Source organism: Mastigoproctus giganteus, chromosome 7 (assembly GCF_048544385.1).
Source record: "Mastigoproctus giganteus isolate SK-2022 chromosome 7, ASM4854438v1, whole genome shotgun sequence".
Taxonomy (NCBI): domain Eukaryota; kingdom Metazoa; phylum Arthropoda; class Arachnida; order Uropygi; family Thelyphonidae; genus Mastigoproctus; species Mastigoproctus giganteus.
This window is the reverse complement of record NC_143581.1, coordinates 109,752,538-109,770,242: the sequence shown is the minus strand read 5'-3', so window position 1 is coordinate 109,770,242 and position 17,705 is coordinate 109,752,538. Positions and strand designations below refer to the sequence as shown.

The 17,705-nt window shown below is 37.3% G+C and overlaps 1 protein-coding gene across 2 annotated transcripts in view; it reads right to left on the bottom strand.

Moving 5' to 3' along the window:
* LOC150083142 (glutamate receptor ionotropic, NMDA 2B-like) overlaps nucleotides 1-17,705 on the bottom strand; it is a 350,422-nt gene that overhangs the window by 110,337 nt on the left and 222,380 nt on the right. For both annotated transcript variants that reach the window (XM_090377838.1, XM_090377839.1), the window contains one exon: nucleotides 15,856-16,076. In XM_090377838.1, coding sequence (XP_090233964.1) covers nucleotides 15,856-16,076 — 221 coding nt within the window. The remainder of the gene's footprint in view (nucleotides 1-15,855; nucleotides 16,077-17,705) is intronic.

The following is a 17,705-nucleotide window of genomic DNA, read 5'->3' as shown; positions in this document are numbered from 1 at the left end:
CATGCTGCGCTGCATGGGCCGAAACTCATCCGGACTTTATTGCTCTTGTAGTGGAAAATATTACTTTTCTATCCTTAGCCGCATCCTCCTGTCTGAGAAGTCAGACGTAGGCGGGCACGTTACCCCCCTGCCCCGTGGAGACGGATCTCTATTACCTAAACTTTAACTCTTTTTTTTTTTACATTTTTAACTTAAAGCATTTGAATCTCAACATCATCATGAACTCAAAAAAAGTATTATTTAAAATTCACTGAGACAATTTGTGCATGTTTCCTGCATGAAAAAGAATCCCATCAGCACTGAGCTTGCTCAATCCATTCAAAGTCATTTAAATCCATTTAATCCATTTAAACATCTCGAACAGATCACCTCGCAGGTGCCTATTCTCCATGTACTGTGATTTGCAGAACTAAAACTTTTCTTGGTAAGACCACCCCTTTGTTCCGCTGAACAATCTCGTTGCCCTTTGTACTCATTTCAGTAGCTCCACGAGTTTTATTAGATTGCAACATCGCAATATTGTTACAAGCATCCATATTGTAGTTCCACTGTGATTGAAGCGATTTATTAATAAACAAAGGTTATGCTTTTCGATTAATTAGCTTAACTTGAATAATCTGAAAATTTATATGTTTTAATGTATATTTTCCTCAAATGTAGCCTCAAAAGTAACCTCAAATGTAATCCGAATTACATTTGAGGTTACTTTAATGATTACATTTTAATGGTTACTTTTTTCTATATCGGGAAAAGTAACTATTAAAATAATTTTAATGCTTCAAGAATTAATAATATAATAGGACGGAAAATGTTTTAAAATGTTGCCACTTTGCAACACTGGGTGGGTAGCTTCAAATATTCCAAAGGATCACTCTTGTTCATTAGATTTCTAGCATTTTCCTTTAATATATTTCATTCAAATATGTATATAAACTTTCCTGGATAGAATCATTGATCGATCCAGGAAAGTTATACACCATTAACACCATACAGTGTTAATATATCTGTATAACTTTTTATAATGATTAGTGGGACGCCTCCTTTTGGACAACTGTTCGGTAGAGAGCACTGCGGCACTTGAAATGTTCGGTTTTAGAGAAAGTTCTGTATGATTAGTGGCAACTGTCCCTGAAGCCCGGTGGCATATAGATTTTGAAGAATTCCATAACACCAAGTGGTATCAAAGGCTTTTTAATGTCCAAGAGGATATTGACAGGATGTTCTTTTCGAATGTTGGATTCTTCTTTCATCAGTAGATCTGGTGTCGACCGAGAAAAACAGAACCAGTATGGTTTCCGATTTTTTCGGAAGCCTTTCTGGTTCATCTCCGATCGTGATTATAAATACCACATTATTCGATTATGGATAATTTTTTCTGATATTTTACTAAGGAAACTGATAAAAGATATTAGTCGATAGCTTCGTGAATTTCGCTGATCCTTTCCTGATTTAGGAAGGCTGACTATAGAGTGGTGCCATAGCCGAGTGGGCAGGAGCGGGAGTGCAGTAGCACACGCTCTTTGAGTAGACCGGGGTTCAAGCCCCTGACTGCTGAATACGGTTGATCTGCCAACCCGCACTGGACCAGCGTGGCAGATTATGGTCCATTTCCCTCAGCATGAATTGTTGAGGAGGCTTCCACCCTGCAGTGGGTTGATAATGGCTGCACTTTACTTTTTTTTTTACCGTTCTGAGAAAATTCGGTTAAAATATATCAGTAGAGAGTTCAGATATTTTCTGTCAAACTGTTGAAGCATAAGATAATATATCCCATCAGATTCTAGTGCACTGTTTTATTACATGTTTATGGAGCCCTCTAGCACAAAAATTGTAAACCGTCGGTTGTACATAAAACGCACCGTTGTATTGAAGTTCAGCTTATACTCTTCTACGTTGGCTTTTTCTTGTTTAAAGGCAGGCTCATATACTGGTGTGGATAAGATTTGAGCAAAGGTTTCTGCCAGGATATTTGCAATTTCCACTGGGGAAGAAAGATTTTTGCCATTCCAAATGTTACTAAAAATCAGTACAAAATTGCAAAAGAAGCAACAAAATATGGAATCATCACCTTTTTTTCGAGTTCAGCCTCGATTAAGCAGATCTTAAAACAACAGCCCAATAATCCCAACAGCCCTAAGGAAACTATTTATAAAATAGACTGTAGGTATGTAGGTGTATAGTACATACATAGGACAGTCGTATAAAAGACTCAACTGCAGAATTAAAAGAATATAAAAAAGATGTACAATATGGAAGAATCCTAAAATCGTACATAAAACACATCCCCCTTAAAATTAATTAATACCAGGCAATCAAAAAGCAATTTGTGAGTAGTGCACACATATTTTCGCTGATAGATGAAACCAAACTAATATATAACGAGATAATCCTAACACTTTAGGATTATCTCGTCAAGACCGTTAAAGGTTTTAACTATTAAAAATTGAATTGCGTTGCAACGAATACACATACAGTGGCGGAAAAAAAAACTGCATCACCTTATAAAGAGTAACATTTGCAGTGAAATGTATAAAATATTGTTTGATTACAGTAATTTTGTTTGTTGCGAAGCAAAGGTATTGCGTCAGATAACGCTTCTATTGCATCAGACAGTAATTGCAAGGTATTGCATCAGCCGTTTCTATAAATACGGCAGTGGAAGGGTATACACGCTCATTAGTATCCTGTTTTGTGGAGGTGTAAGCATAGCTCCATGTTTACACCTCCACAAAACAGAAGGAGGTGTAAGCATGGCTCCATATGTTTAGTTGACATCAAGAAAAAAAAAGTGTAGCTGTTGGAAGGGCTTTCTACGTGTGATATTGCTGATAAAATAGGCTGCCACCAGTCAATAGTATCCCGGGTACTGAAATTAAAGCGTGAAACTGGTGATGTGAAAAGAAGACCTGGATCAGGCCGTAAGAGAGTGACTACGTCGTCCCATGATCGATATTTAAAAAAAAAGATGGCTATGCCTTCGTAATCGCCATGCTAGTGCTCCTGATCTAAAATTGGCCTTTGAGATGGCCTCTGGTGTTGAAACAAGTGCACGAATATCCAAAGACGGCTTTCGAAATGTGGGCTGCATGCCTATCGGCCCAAGAAGAAGCTTTTGTTGACCCAACAAATGAGGAAGAAGCGACTTGCTCTGGCTAAAACGCATGTTTCATGGACAAAGGAGCAATGGGACACCGTCATCTTTTCTGATGAATCGAAATCCAGTCTGGATGATTCGGATGGGAAGCGATATGTCAGAAGACGAAAATCGGAGGCATGCCATCCTGACTGCCTAACACCGACTGTAAAGTTACCCGCCGGTCAGATGGTCTGGGGGATGCATAACAAGCAAAGGAGTGGGGCGAATTAAGTTTATTAACGGAACGGTGAATGCAGAAACTACACTGCTATCTTGGAGGAATGCCTGAAACCCGTTATTAGGGATAACCACACAGACGTCCAAAACTGCATTTTTCAACAGGATTCAGCACCTTGCCACACAGCAAAATTGGTAAGTTTTATGCTATTTTATATTTAATGATGAGTTTGTCTTCTTGTCTCACAAGGCTTAAAACATACTTACACCAATGTGTTCCCTCGTTTTTCTCTCTTAAGGCGGAGTCATCCCTCAGAAATGCTGGCATTACAGTGTTGGACTGGCCCGCCGGCAACAGTTCAGATTTGAATCCTAGTGAAAATTGCTGGTACATAATGTCTAAAATTGTTCAGAAGACGAAGCCAACAAGTAAGATTCAGCTGAAGAGAGCATTGTAATGGTGTGGTACCACGAAATTGGGCAACCGTATATCCAGAAGTTGATTAACTCTGTGCCAGATCCTTGTAAGGCTGTAATTGCAGCTCGAAGAGGAACAGCAAAATATTGAGGACTTATTCTGTTGATTTACAGTACATAATACTATTACGTTAACTTTTCATATCAGTTTGTACACTTAAATGCAATAAAATATATGTTTAGTTGTCATGATTGCCATTTTCATTAATGAAAATCTCTCATATTTCCTTTAATTACGCATTCTACCCTTTGGGAAGATATTTATGGCAGTTAGGTATATCAGGTAGTCTTTTTATTGGATTTCATTCACAGAGATATACATCCCATCTAACAAATGCATTTCGAACGTTTCTGCAGCCCACAATGCAGTGCAAAACACATTATTTGCAAAATTCACAAGTGATGCAGTTTTTTTGTCCGCCAATATGTATGTTTGAATGTTTATTATTTCGTGCATATGCTTCATTTAGAGAATAATCCAGCATGTGCTGCCTTTTATTATTCTATATAATATAAAATAATTTATCAGTGAATTTATAAATTATAATTTATAATTTATAAAACATTAAGTTATATTTATTTAGCTATAACACTTTGTTGTTCACAAAAATAAGTTTAAGAAATTACTTAAAAAGTAAAATGGAGGCAGGGACAAAATTAGAAAACTCAGGCCTTCTTTTTTTCAGGCTTTGTTTCTTAATTTTTTTTGAAGAGAGAAAGCACATCGTCTGCAATTGCGTGGATAAACTATGCTTCTCTGCAAGGACTGATTGTCATAATGACTAACAGCAGCAGAACTTAAAAACATCCATTCTTAAAAGGCTGTTTTTTATTTAGTTTTTCTCTACAATGCAAGTCTTAATTAACTTATGGGCGCTACCATGAGTTAGTTTTTTCAATTGCTTTTAAGATTAATTCTAGTCTTTCTGGAAGTAAAAGATTTGAACAGAAGTTAATCTTGATTTCGTTAATTGAAAGTGCATGCGTGGGTGAATTGCACGAAATACGCTGAGTGAAAAATTGTAACAGCAAAAGTGCTCAGCTGTTTCAGGTAGTGTTCGATTTCCACTTCTCTTCTTCACTGAGGACCTTGGCTTCAGAAAAGTAACTACATCATCGTTTTTATACACTATGCGGTAAAGGTATGGGTGGAATTCCTTCATGGTTGGAAACGAGTTGCGACTTCCTTCATATGGCAACTGAGTTTGTTGGTTTTGGGTTGTATAGTTCCTGCTACCTGTAAATTAAATTTTTTTTCTTTATCCTGCAAGCAGAAAATAAACGAACTGCTTATGCTGACTTCATTATCTCGGCTGTCTGGATGCGTAATCTGAAGACCCCAACTCTCTTTTATAAAGAAAGAAATCACAGTTCCTGAAGTAAATTTAAGTTTTTCGAGACGTAATATTTCTTTCTTCTGGACCTTATTCTTTCCTTAGTCTTAAGTAGACCTTAGTCTACTTAAGATGGATAAGGGAATCGCTTATTAACCTATGTTTCTTTATTAACTATAAGGAAGTATCAATACGTAAAGCAAGGATTAAAAAAAAAGTAATCAGGAAATTGACCTGGTTATTGTTTATCAATAACTAAAACCAAATTATTTGTAAACTTATTCGTGAAACGTTCTGCAGAAAAATGACGAGTGTTACAATCGTAAATCAGTTGACATTCATAATTTTCAAGCTGCCCTTTCTTTAGAAATGGTGATCTTATAGTCCAAATATATCAGTTGCACAATAACATCCTGTTTCAGCCCGAACAAAGAAGTGTAAAGCTGTTCCACTAGCAGGGTAAGTAATCGTGACAGTTTTCTGGGACTGTAATGGTGTTCTTCTTGCGTAATTTCAAAAGTTTGGAGTTATCGAGAAAGCTGCATCATATTGGACAGTTCTGAGAAACTCACAGAAAACGGCTTGGGCTAGGGCTACAGTGTGACAACGCAAGGCAGCATACAGCTGTGCAAATTCAAATTATTATATTATATTGGGGTCACTCGTAATTCATTACATAAACCCGTATTTGGGTCTGTAAATTGCGTTGCGTGTGTGTTCTGCTGTTGTTATTTGGTTTTAAGGAGATTTTCCTGTTTTGCTGGACGAAAATAACTCGCTCGCTATTTACCCCTGAAACCGACTAACTCAGCCACAGAGTGAAAAAAGCCCATTAAAGTTCCTCGCGTCATCGACGGGATTCGACCTCGGGCTTTTTCCACCCAATGTGAGAAGGACGGTGACGATACCACTGTTCTACCGCGAAGACGTGTGCAAAGTCAAGGGACAATTAACTATTTGGAGAGGGAATTTTTTCAGCTTCTCCTTGCATCCCTTACCTTGCCCCAAAGCAATTTACATTTGTTTCACCCACTTACACAATAGCACGTAGTAAACGTATATTTTTCAGTGTATAATGAGCATGCAATATTTAGGAGTTGTGGGCAAATCTGTGCATTAAGAAAATGTACTTCGTTGAACAACAGTCGCCATCGATTTCCTCAAGCAGCGGTTCCACATGTGAGAATGGGATAAGAGTCGGTTCTCTGGTTGAGAGATGAAAAAACCTGCCTGATTAAGGGAATAAAAAAAAAAACCCAAGATTCAACCTCGCCTGAAAAAGGGTTCTCTTCATTGATAAAATCCTATGAATAGGGTGACCATATACTTTGGAGCAAAACCGGGACAAAAAAACTGCAGCTACGTGCAGTTTACATATACACGTGGCTGTTCATTAAAAGTGCATTTTCGTTTTTTCGTTGACATGGCTGAAAATAAAAATTACTTTATTATTATTATAATTAAGTTAAGCCTTCTACAGTGGATTTTTAAATAACAGATACTTTTTAATGAAACATATTTGCTCTGAGGGTAGCTAGATAAAAGTTTGCAGACTGCCAGGCGTCCACAGGCTGTCGTATGGTTTAGCTGGTTCGCTGCCTGGTTGTGTAATAGGTAGCACTGCTGTGTTTGAGATTTAGTATAGCATGATAATTTATTTATTCCATATTTATTGTTTGATTAAGATTCTACATTTTTTATTAAGGAATTAACTACAGAATAACTACGTTCTATCATTAAGTGCTAGGCAGTGAAAGCAGTGGTAAAGGTTAAGGTAAGGCTCAAGAAAGAAAGAAAGCCTGGTCTGGCAGTGATAATGGCCAGTTGTGCAGATAAGTGAGCCAAGAAGAGAAAGAAAGTCTGGTTCGGCATCGGAAGGCAGCGTGCCCAAGAAATGGAAGAAAGCCTGAACGCAAGAAAATTGGAAGTAGCGGCCGTTTCGGAACTTAAGTCTGTTCCTGTCTTTTTTTTATTGAACCCTGGATTGAAGGACTCATAACCTAGCTCTGTAAGCAATTAAGTTGATAGTTCTTTAAAAAAAATAGAACATTCTTGTTGTCTTAGGCAAGTTAGTTACTAAGGTTGAGATTTGTTGTGAATGTTAATGATTATGAAATAATGTAAGGGTGGTACAAGGATAAAAAAAAAATAAAGTAATAGTATAAAGAAATTATATTTATAGGGGTAGTACTGTAAGTATATGTTAACCTATATCATTAATTTAGGCCAGGTGCCAAACACAAGATAACATATCGGATGAGGCGTAAAGAGAAAGAAATTTTGTTAATAGAGAAACCTCAAAAGTGAAGAGGGATCACTAAGATGATGACTAGAGATGTAAGAGGATACCAGTTGTAACAAATTGCATGGGTTAAAAGCTAAGAGATGTAACACAATATATAGAAGGAGTAATAATAGTTGAAATGAGTTACTGATGTAAGTGATAAAATGATTGAGTAATCATCGAGGATTCATATTAAGTAGGATACAACTGATGTTAATAATTGAAAATTGAGAATAATTGATGAGAGAGATAGTGTAGTGTACTATAGTATGTTTAAAATATATGGAAATTGATATGCTTGTATGTAATTATTTGTTTCTTTTATGTAAATTCTGTATATAATGTTCATTAAAGGTTGTAAATTTTTTGTAAATAAATGTGTCTTAATGTTCTGCTAACACCCGCTTTATACACCCTAGAATCTAGCATTTTCTGCAAATTGCAGTCAGATGTACGAAATGTGGGGTGGGTTTAAGACCTCAGTAGTGTTCAAAAATCAAATTAAAAAAAATAAAAACTTGATTTTCCCCCCGCACAGTCAAGTAAAATATGTTTTACTAAAGGAACATTATGACAGTGAGTACACCCTGGACGGTCTTAATTTCTGAGAAGGAAAAGAGCTATAAGAGCGTGTCCAATGGGTGCTCTTGCAAGAACCACTTCTTTTCTTACGATCCTGGTGCTGGAGGTCCAGAAGGATGGCTGATTCTTAATTTATATAAGTTTATTGTTGCTACGTGCTTTTTTCTTTCTTAGCTTCTGTAGAAGCTTGATTCCACCAGTAATTATTTTGTCTTCGGAATAATTACTGGAGGCGCTTGCAGAATCTATTATTTGTTTCGTTATGTAATCATTTACTGCATCGATGGTTGGAAGTGGATAAAATTCTGATCTAGTTTCACATGAGAACTAAATGTTGACCGTTTTCTGTTTTCTTAACTGCCACTTCTTTCAAGGTTCATCGTTTGAGTGTTTTGCTATTAGTAGCTTGCAGATTATTGGGAAATGGTCGCTGTTTAGTGGATCGTGGTTATCTGACCATTCGAAGCTTGGGTAAAGCGAGGGAGAGCAAATGGACAGGTCAACTGCTGAGAATGGCCCACTAAGTAGATGTGTGCATGTATGTATGTCCTATTCTCTGTATTTAGCAAGCAAGGTGAGATGATGGTATCTAATAACCTTTCAATTAATCGACCTCATCCGTCTATTTCTGAAGAACTCCAGAGAGGTAAACTGAAACCACAGTTACTGCAACGATAACACGTACTACAACTGCTTCCAACAAGCTATGTGTAAAAATTGCTTTAGATGGAAAGTTGGAATTGATTAGTATGACAACGCCGCCATGAGCAGCTGGTAAATCGTTTCTGTCTCTTCTATGTAATTCATAACTTTCTATCATAGGATTACCTGAGGGCATAACGTAGGTTTCTTGTAAACAGATGCCAGCATCTCGTAACAAGCAGATAAGTAATTGGAAGCTCGCTAGGCCTAACGATAAGTATCAAATAAAAATAAAGTACGCTCGTCTGGAGGGATGTTTGACACTACGGGTATTCGGGCTAGTTAACTACGGTTTACAAATACTATTCGTGATAAAATTACATTTTTCACTGAAATAAAATTCACGCCAGAATAAAATCTACTAAAAGTTGATCAAAGCGCTTCGGAAGCGCCCTCCAGTGGAGTTTGGCGAAGTCGCATTACGTGCAAAACTCTACTTTGATAATTCTTCTTAAATAAACATTGATGTCGTCTAAGTTTTCAATCCAAGTTAGTTCCGAGGTCACCGTGTATTTATGTGAAGTTAATTAATTTCTGAGATGGGCACAGGCCTATTTGACAAAAGATAATGAATGTTTAACTAATGAGGAGCATATAATTTTGGACGCCAGAGAATTTTAATTAGAGGCCATCAAGGAGGCATAGCAGCTGCTAAATATAGTTATTAAATTAGGCAGATTTTGGTACAAATGTAATTGCATTTTACGGGTTATTACTTACAGCTCAGAAGTAATTTGTCACATTTTCTGAGATGGTTTTAGAAATTTCCAAATAGTTTTAACACATTTACTTGGTGGGCTTATTGCAAATCTCAGTTCAAAATGAACCGTAAAATGACATTATTATCTTAACGTAAAATTATTATCCAGATCTGAATAATACACGAGTGGTATTGAAAATTACAACTGACTTCAGAAGCAGAATTTGCCTTAACTTAATATAGTATGAGATATTCATTAAATGAGCTGTGGCAGTGGTGTAAACTTCGGATTAATGAAAGCATAATCGGGAGCAAGTAGCTATCATGAGTTCCGACATTGTTAAATCCCAGCAGTGATCGTTCCCGTACAATGAATTCAACACAGTGATATTGGGATGAAATTGTTTAAGTGATCAACAATAATTTCAATTTTTCCAATAATTTATTTTCTGGAAAACTTTTATGCTTAGCAATATGCTGAAGAACACAATACGACATATATACTTTTGTCGGTCTTGGGTTTATATTTTTTGGGGACGTATGAACGCTGTCCCGTGTCCATTTCTTCCTCCGAAAAGACGTCCAAGACTGGATCATATTGTACCTACTTCTCTTCGACATCCATATTTTCTTGCGATCTAGGAGATACTTCAAATTTCTTATTCTTTTCTGCGGCAGTTGGTTTTGTCATTGGTGAAGCATCGGAGGTACCGATATGGGAATGGTGGCTGAATGATCTCTATATGCAAGTTTTTCTGAGCTTAAGAGGTAACGTGCGATGAGAGTGAATTTTGGAGGGATGGCCATTTCAGTCTGTGTTACGATAGAACATCTCCCCGATACCTTCTAGGCGTATTTAGGTTTGTTCATATTTATAGGTTTCACCGTTTTTCTCGCCTCCTGATATGATACGTTTAGCTCTGTCTTAAGTCGTTGAATTTCTTTTTCTTCTTTCCACATCTGGCATGCTCGTGAGTAGGCTCAGTGTTCACCTTGGCAGTTATTTGCAAGTGGGTTTTGTAGCCGAACATGATACTGTTTCGTGGTCGTTTGCAGCGCATTGAGCCCATGCAAAGGCTCCACGGCAGGCTAACTGCGAGTGTCCATATTTCTGACACTTGGGAAGTTGTTGTGCTCGGATTTTTCCGGTGCAATGGCTACCTAGACTATATTTCACCTATCAGTGTAATTAATTCTACTTGCGTTGACTTCTGTGGAAGCAGTTAGAAACGGTCATATATACCTATTCGTTTCAGGACAGAGAAAAATTCGATAACGTTTGATATGGCCATGGATCAATTCAATATGAAGTTTGAGAGAAATGTAAATGAAATTAGCCGGGAGTTGATATACAAGATGCATTCCGGGCGTATATGTTTTACTGTGAGTGACATGTGGCAGTGCGTACACTTGTGGAGGGTCATTACCTGATAATAGGAATAGATGGGTGTAGCCTATTCTGGCTCTGGCCAGGACTACCTCTTGTTACTTGTTTGTACGGAAGCTGTAAGTCCATAATTGTGGGACAGTTTTAATTTCAAGGAGTTTGTTATGTAAATGCGTTTTCCACTGAAGTGTCCATCGTGCTTTATATATATTTCGCATATGCATTTTGTAATCGCTGAATGGTACAAGAAGATTCATTGGTGCTGTGCTGGATGGATGCTTGGCAGCATCATCTGCAATTTCATTTCTTGGTATTCCGGTATGGCCTGGGATCCAGCAGAAGACAAACTTTTGCTGATGATTTCTGAGACGGATCAACTCTCCTCTGTTCTGATGAGCTTAACGAATGGACGAGTAGGTGGAGAACTCTTTGCATGGCTAATAGGGAACGTTGCGAGTCTGTGTATATTATGCTCTTTTGGATTGAGAATTGAAAAATATTTTCCAGAGCAAGCTTTGTGGTATATAATTCAGTGCTGTAACTACTGCATTCTATGCGAAGTGGTACAGAAATGATAGTGTCATGGAATGCCACTGCTGCACCCGATCCGCTCTCGGACTTCGATCCATCAGTATATATTTTAGCGAAGTAGGGCTAATAGTGTGTTTGAGCAACGTGTAGCTGTTGGATGTTAATGTCTGTTAAAGAGTGTTTTCCCCATTGGTGGAAATAATTGTCACAAGACGGCATGACGACCATGGAGAAACGTGACCTGTAGGTTTTCGGAGGACTTTGAGTTGTATATTCCAATTTTCTGCTAGTTCCATTATCCTAATAACTGCAGGCTGAGTTGCTTGTGATTTATTGTGTATCCTACCTTTCTGTATGCCTCTGAAATATGGGCATCCGCAGTACCTTCTCTCATGAAGCCCATCTTCGCCAGTGAATACTGGATATTGAAGTGGGCAACCCACAAACATCGACTCCCCCCTCAGCAGAGGACCACCAGCATGGCCGATCAACTCCAAATCCCGCGGCTGCCTCAAATAATCAGCATGAGGAGAACTGTGACCACAGTCAAAATGCTGGTTGGCAAAATCAACTCCCCTGACTTCTGGGATATATGCCAGTGGCATGTTCCACTTCCTTCCTTACGAGCCACCCCTCTTCTTCAGCTACAACGGAACAGGCTGAGGATCAGTGACAGATTCCTACCTGGACAAGTACTTCCTACAATACAAGCCCTGCTAATGATCGGAGTTGACCTGCAGAAATTCGCTTCTGATCGCAATTACAGGCGCTCGTTGGCCGAACTTGTTCCCCTTTTGTTTGGCCCCTGATGTCGACTCATACTGATATCTCCATCTGCTATCTCCTATGAGGCGCATAACAGCACGTCGCAGGCAAATCGACGAACTGTCTCACAAGAAAATGCAATACCGAACATCAATTTGGCACTGTGAAATATTCTGACTTGTGTGAATATGCTTAAATATGTGCTTTGTACATATGAACGTGCACATACCTTGGTGTACTGTCTGCCTCACAACTATGTACATACTCATATCTATTGAATGGCTAATGCTACGTTTTTAATTGTTATGTAATCTTTTATACTGCACAAATTTTTATACTGTACATATTTTTATATTACCCTATATCATTGTCAAGCCCCTGGCTTCCTGGCTGTGGCGGGCACATTATTGTATCTGTATCTTTACTGTACAATAAAGATTTTCTCTCTCTTCTTTCTATAAAAGGGTCGTCAATTGTGGTTAATTAAATATTGACCAATTAGAATGGGTCGACTGGCTTTGGATCTTGGTTGCGTAGCTCAGTCATAACATCTTTCTCCTGATCTTTAGAGGAGAAAGATGTTATGCCTGAACAGACTTTGCACTGGAGATGTTCTGAACGCACATAGAGCTGTTCGAAGAGCTCAATGCTGAATAGGGTTGAGGCCAGATAAAGCACTTTCCCTAGCTGAATCGAAGGCACGTGCATCGTAGTTCAGGCTTGATCTGATTATGGATATATATATATATATATATATATATATATATATACGTGCAGCAAGGTGTAACGATCTGCTCCCAGGTTGTTGCTGATAAGGCTCTGAGTATGTTCATTTTTAAAAGTGGTCCTGAGATGTTCAATGTTTTTTTTTTTTTTTGATAGTTAAACCTGCTGTCAAAAAATAAGCCTAGTATACGAATGCTATTTGCTATTGGAAGAGGATGGTTATTTAATTGGAGTTCAGAATCAGGATGCATTTTACATATAGTACAGAGGTGAATGGCAGTAGATTTCTGGCTGGATAGTCTATAACCGTTTTGTACCACCCAAATCTGGAATCGATTTATGGATATTTGCAATTGTATTTCAATATAGTTCATGTTTTGATAATGACAGGAGAATGCGAGATCATCGGCGTAAAAGTATGAATCCACTGTTATTGTGATTCATTCTAATTGCGAACGGAGCAGCACTGAGAACAGACCCTTGTGGGATTCCTTCTTCTTGGACAAAGTTTTTAGAGAGAGTTCTCCCGTTAACGAACTTTAAAGGATCTTTGTTGTAGGAAATTTTGGATGAATTATGGCAAATTGCCTCTCAGGCATTTGGTGTCAAAGGCTTTCTCAATGTCCAGACAGACCATGACGAAATGTTTCTTTTTGATGATCGAATTTCTGATGTTTGCTCCTGCTTTAATCATACGGTCCAATGAGGATCGATTTTTCGGAATCCAAATTGATTGTTGTTAATGAAATTTTGGGATTTAAAATACTAGGTCAGACGACGATGAATCATATTTTCGATGGTTTTTCTCACACAGCTGGTAACAGAAATCGGTGTGTAGTGGGGAGGAGCAGAATGGGTTTTTTTCCCGGTTTTGGAATTGCCAGTACGAAGGAATGATGCCAGGAGTTTTGGAATATTTGTTCAATGAAGATTTGATTGAAAAAACAAGCATCAGTGAATACAGTGATTTTAATCTAAATTTTGGAGCATTGCATAAAATAGGGCCAGCAGCACTGTTCCTTGTGTTGGGAAGAGCCTGCTGCAGTTCAATCATGGTGAATGATTTAACAGTTTTACTACCATAATGCACACGAGATGACAAAATAATGTTTCGGAGTTCGTTTTGTAACGTAGAATACTATTATGATCCATTCCTGGAAATACATTGGAGTTAGTTGATTTACTGTTTTTAGCCACAAACTCCAAACGCTTGTTTTCAAATTTATAATTTTCCAGACTTGCACCTACACAGATGGCAATTTTTGAGAAAGTTTTTGACAAGAAAATTTTATTGTGATGAGAAGCAGCGTTTCACTACACGACGAGCTGTAGTTGGATGGTCACAATGAAGTAAAGTAAACGATATTGTCTACCCTCTTAGTCTCTTCACTTTACACAAAAGACGGGTAAAAAACTAGCACATGCAAGTCTACTAAAATGAACACTACTATTAAGAAGCTAAAAATACAGTGACTATTTCTAAATCAATTACTTTACTTGGGAGTTATATATATGTATATACACACACACACTTTTTTTGCAGGCGCTCTCAGCCTATGCGATACCACTGTATATGGTTAACTTGACAACGAGGCAAACAAAATGAAAAGACGATATTTAAATTTGTGACGATCGGAGCCTATCAACAGGCCAAACTGAAATACAAATAGCAATACGACATCTTAAAATTACAATTAAATTAGTGGAGTTAGAAAAAACAAGAAAAACACATTGTGCTATTCAGTGATTGTTTACTGAAACTATAATTTTAACGTGGTATGATAAAATAATTATTTAAAATATTGAAACATTATAATGACTGGAAATCCTATCCACAGTTTTGCAACTAGCACACTACATTCCGCCTTCTAGAATGAGAAACCTTATCCTGCACAAACAACTTAAACTAAATTCAACACCAGGTCCTTAAATGCTGGTCTGCAGTTTATTCTTCAATGGTGCAAAGACGAACTAATTATCTGTCAATCCTTCTAACACTCAGTCCTGTCTTATCTTTCGCAAAAAAAAGTCTACGGCTCCTGTAGATGCAGTGAAATTTCCAGCGAAGCTCAAGGTTAGGTATATACTAATAAAAGTTACCTTGACTTTCAAGCTGTCGGTATAAGCACATCACAATTATTGCTTTCTGATTAAAAAAAAAAAAAAATCTGGGTTTTCTTTTTTTCTCTTGGCGTTACTTTTCTTATAAACATCTCGCTCTGCTCTAATCTCAAATTCGTCCTACCTTCCCTCCGTAAATCTTTCTCAAGCTTCTTAACTCGATTCAAAGTAGGGTAATTAACGATCTTTCTTTTAAAAAGTCTTTCCACTCTGTCTCATAGAGGATGAATTTCTGCCACGTCTTTTCTATAGATATCTCTTTGGGCCCTTTTGTTTAATTGGCATCTGTAATTTCACCACTCTTTTCTAAACCAATCCGAATACGCACCAACCAGTCAGAATCCATGCATTGTCCAACTCCAAATTTATAGAACCAGGTTTTCCTGTTCTTTTTTTCCTTTTTACTTTTGTTCTCTGGAACAACCCAACCTTCCTTCACATGTATTAAAAAAATATCCATCCGTCTTCTCATATTTCAGGTAATGCACGGTGCTAAGTACTATAGATTCTAATACCTTTCATGTTTCAGGTTTTCATAGAAAATTACAACAAAAATTCAGCACGTGCTTTCTTTCCCCCTCCTAGTTCCAATAATTCCAATATTGTAATAACAATATAACATACAGTATATAAAAATATCTTTGATATCTAGTTTGAATTACAAACGAAAACTATTTTGTTTTCCGACTGCTAATAATCCGCTTTCTATTATTAGCAGTCTGATTTACAAACTAGCTTGATTAGTTTTGTTTAATTTTTCAACAAAGGAAATATGACAAGTGCATTTTAATCACAACGATGAATTTTACTTCCAAGTCTTTTAAATGCTATTAAGGACTGTAGCTTTACGTACAAAGTATGTAGGTTAGAAAATAAAGAAGTAAATAAAACATTTTATACTGTTATAAACAGCACGTTTTAAATCACACTTACCCTGCAATTTCTGATTCTGGAGCATACCTGCAGCGCACGGATCTGCTCGTTTTGCATTCCCCTGTCTCAATGTCCGGCGGAACCATATTAACGTAGGGTGGCTCGTCTAAGAACGTCACTTTCAAGTTGAACTTTTCAGGAACTCCTTTAGGTGGAAGCAGAGAGTCACCAGGCCATACAATATCTTTAATATTCAGCCCTTCTTCTGTCCAGACTCCTATCTTTAAAACACAAAAGACCCTAACGGACACTACTAAAAGTAAATATTTCAGTTGAATTTTAATAAATACTACATAGTCCATGAAGCTAAAGTGTACAGCTAAACTTCACTAAGGGATTACAGAAATTGCTCCGTGATCTTGATTTTATTCTCTTCTTGTAATTCCGCATTGGCAGAAATCGCTTGTCTAATCCAATCAATCTCTTTGATGACTTACCTTAATAGGCTGGTACTGTGATATGCAGAGCGCCTGTCAATCAATCATCGTGACATTTAATTTCATTTGAAATGTATCTGAATGCATTCTACCAATTGCAATTTAGATTATTCCCCCCCAACCCAAGGAAAAAACAACCATTTCATTAATTTAGAAAAGTTTGCTAAGGAGTATACGGAAGAGGGATTTCTTATATTGACTACAATTCGTCATAACCAATAGCCAATTTTCCTGATCTAGCAGGGTAACTTAAAAAAGCTGGCTAGCATTAAACGGATATAAGATAAAATTGTCATTTTAAATTTCAGCTGCATACCAGTTCGCATAATGCAGTTAGTTCTCGCATGTCTGAAATTTGACCACTGATTAAAAGCACTCTACACATAACACTGTGTTGACAGTAATAGTAAATGAGGTAAGTCGCATTCGCTGTTACTGTCAACGCTGATTGACTGGTAGGTGATTCCTGCGAAAGCGCACAAAAATGGAAAATCAAGTTGCCCTTTAATTCAGACGACGGGTAACCTCAGCGAAATTTAGAGGGATTCTCATATTTTCTTTTTCTATTTGTGGCAAGGATTTACTACGCGGACCTGCTACAGTTGTCAACTCAATATAAGCAGGAAAAAACGTCAAAATAAACACAACAAATTATTTCATAAAGACATAATACAAAACTAGAATATTTCTATAATAACAAGATCGTTATAAAATTACAGTATCTCAGTAATAATAATGACCTTTCTTTCCAAGAACTGTGGATAAATTATATATCGACTCGCCAGTATTGCAAAAACGAAACAAAAAACAATAAATGAGCAACAACACCGGGTGTTCCTGTTTCCCCCTCCCCCCAAATTCTGATCGAGTTAATGCTTTGGTGATCAGACAATAACCAACCGGAATTATTCTTATTAGAATCCGTTTATTAACACAAGAAACCATGGTTCACCGCGGAATATTCAGCCCTGAGTGACAATTACGAGAAACTGAACTTAGCGGGATCTATCAAATTTTCTCTTTGAGGAATGAACGATATCGGCAAAATCTTAAGATGGCCAGTAACAGAAGGCCCTCTGTGAATTAAAAAAAATTCGGATAAACAACTGAGATTAATTTACGCAATGTTATTTATATGTTAAAATCACATTGTGCAAGTTAATCTCAGTGTAAGCTTTTAAGCACAGAGACCTAAAAATCATACAACTGCAATACCTGAATAGAATCTGCTGCTAAAGAATGGAACAGCGAATAGTCAACACTGTGGCTAGTTACTGAAATACCAAAATGCAGGAAATTCCTGAATTTCAATAGTTTCGAACAATCCGCAACATAAAAACACAGTCCAACGCCGAAAAACATTAGAGAATCGAGTTATTTTTATATATATTTTTATTGATTCTGTAATATCTG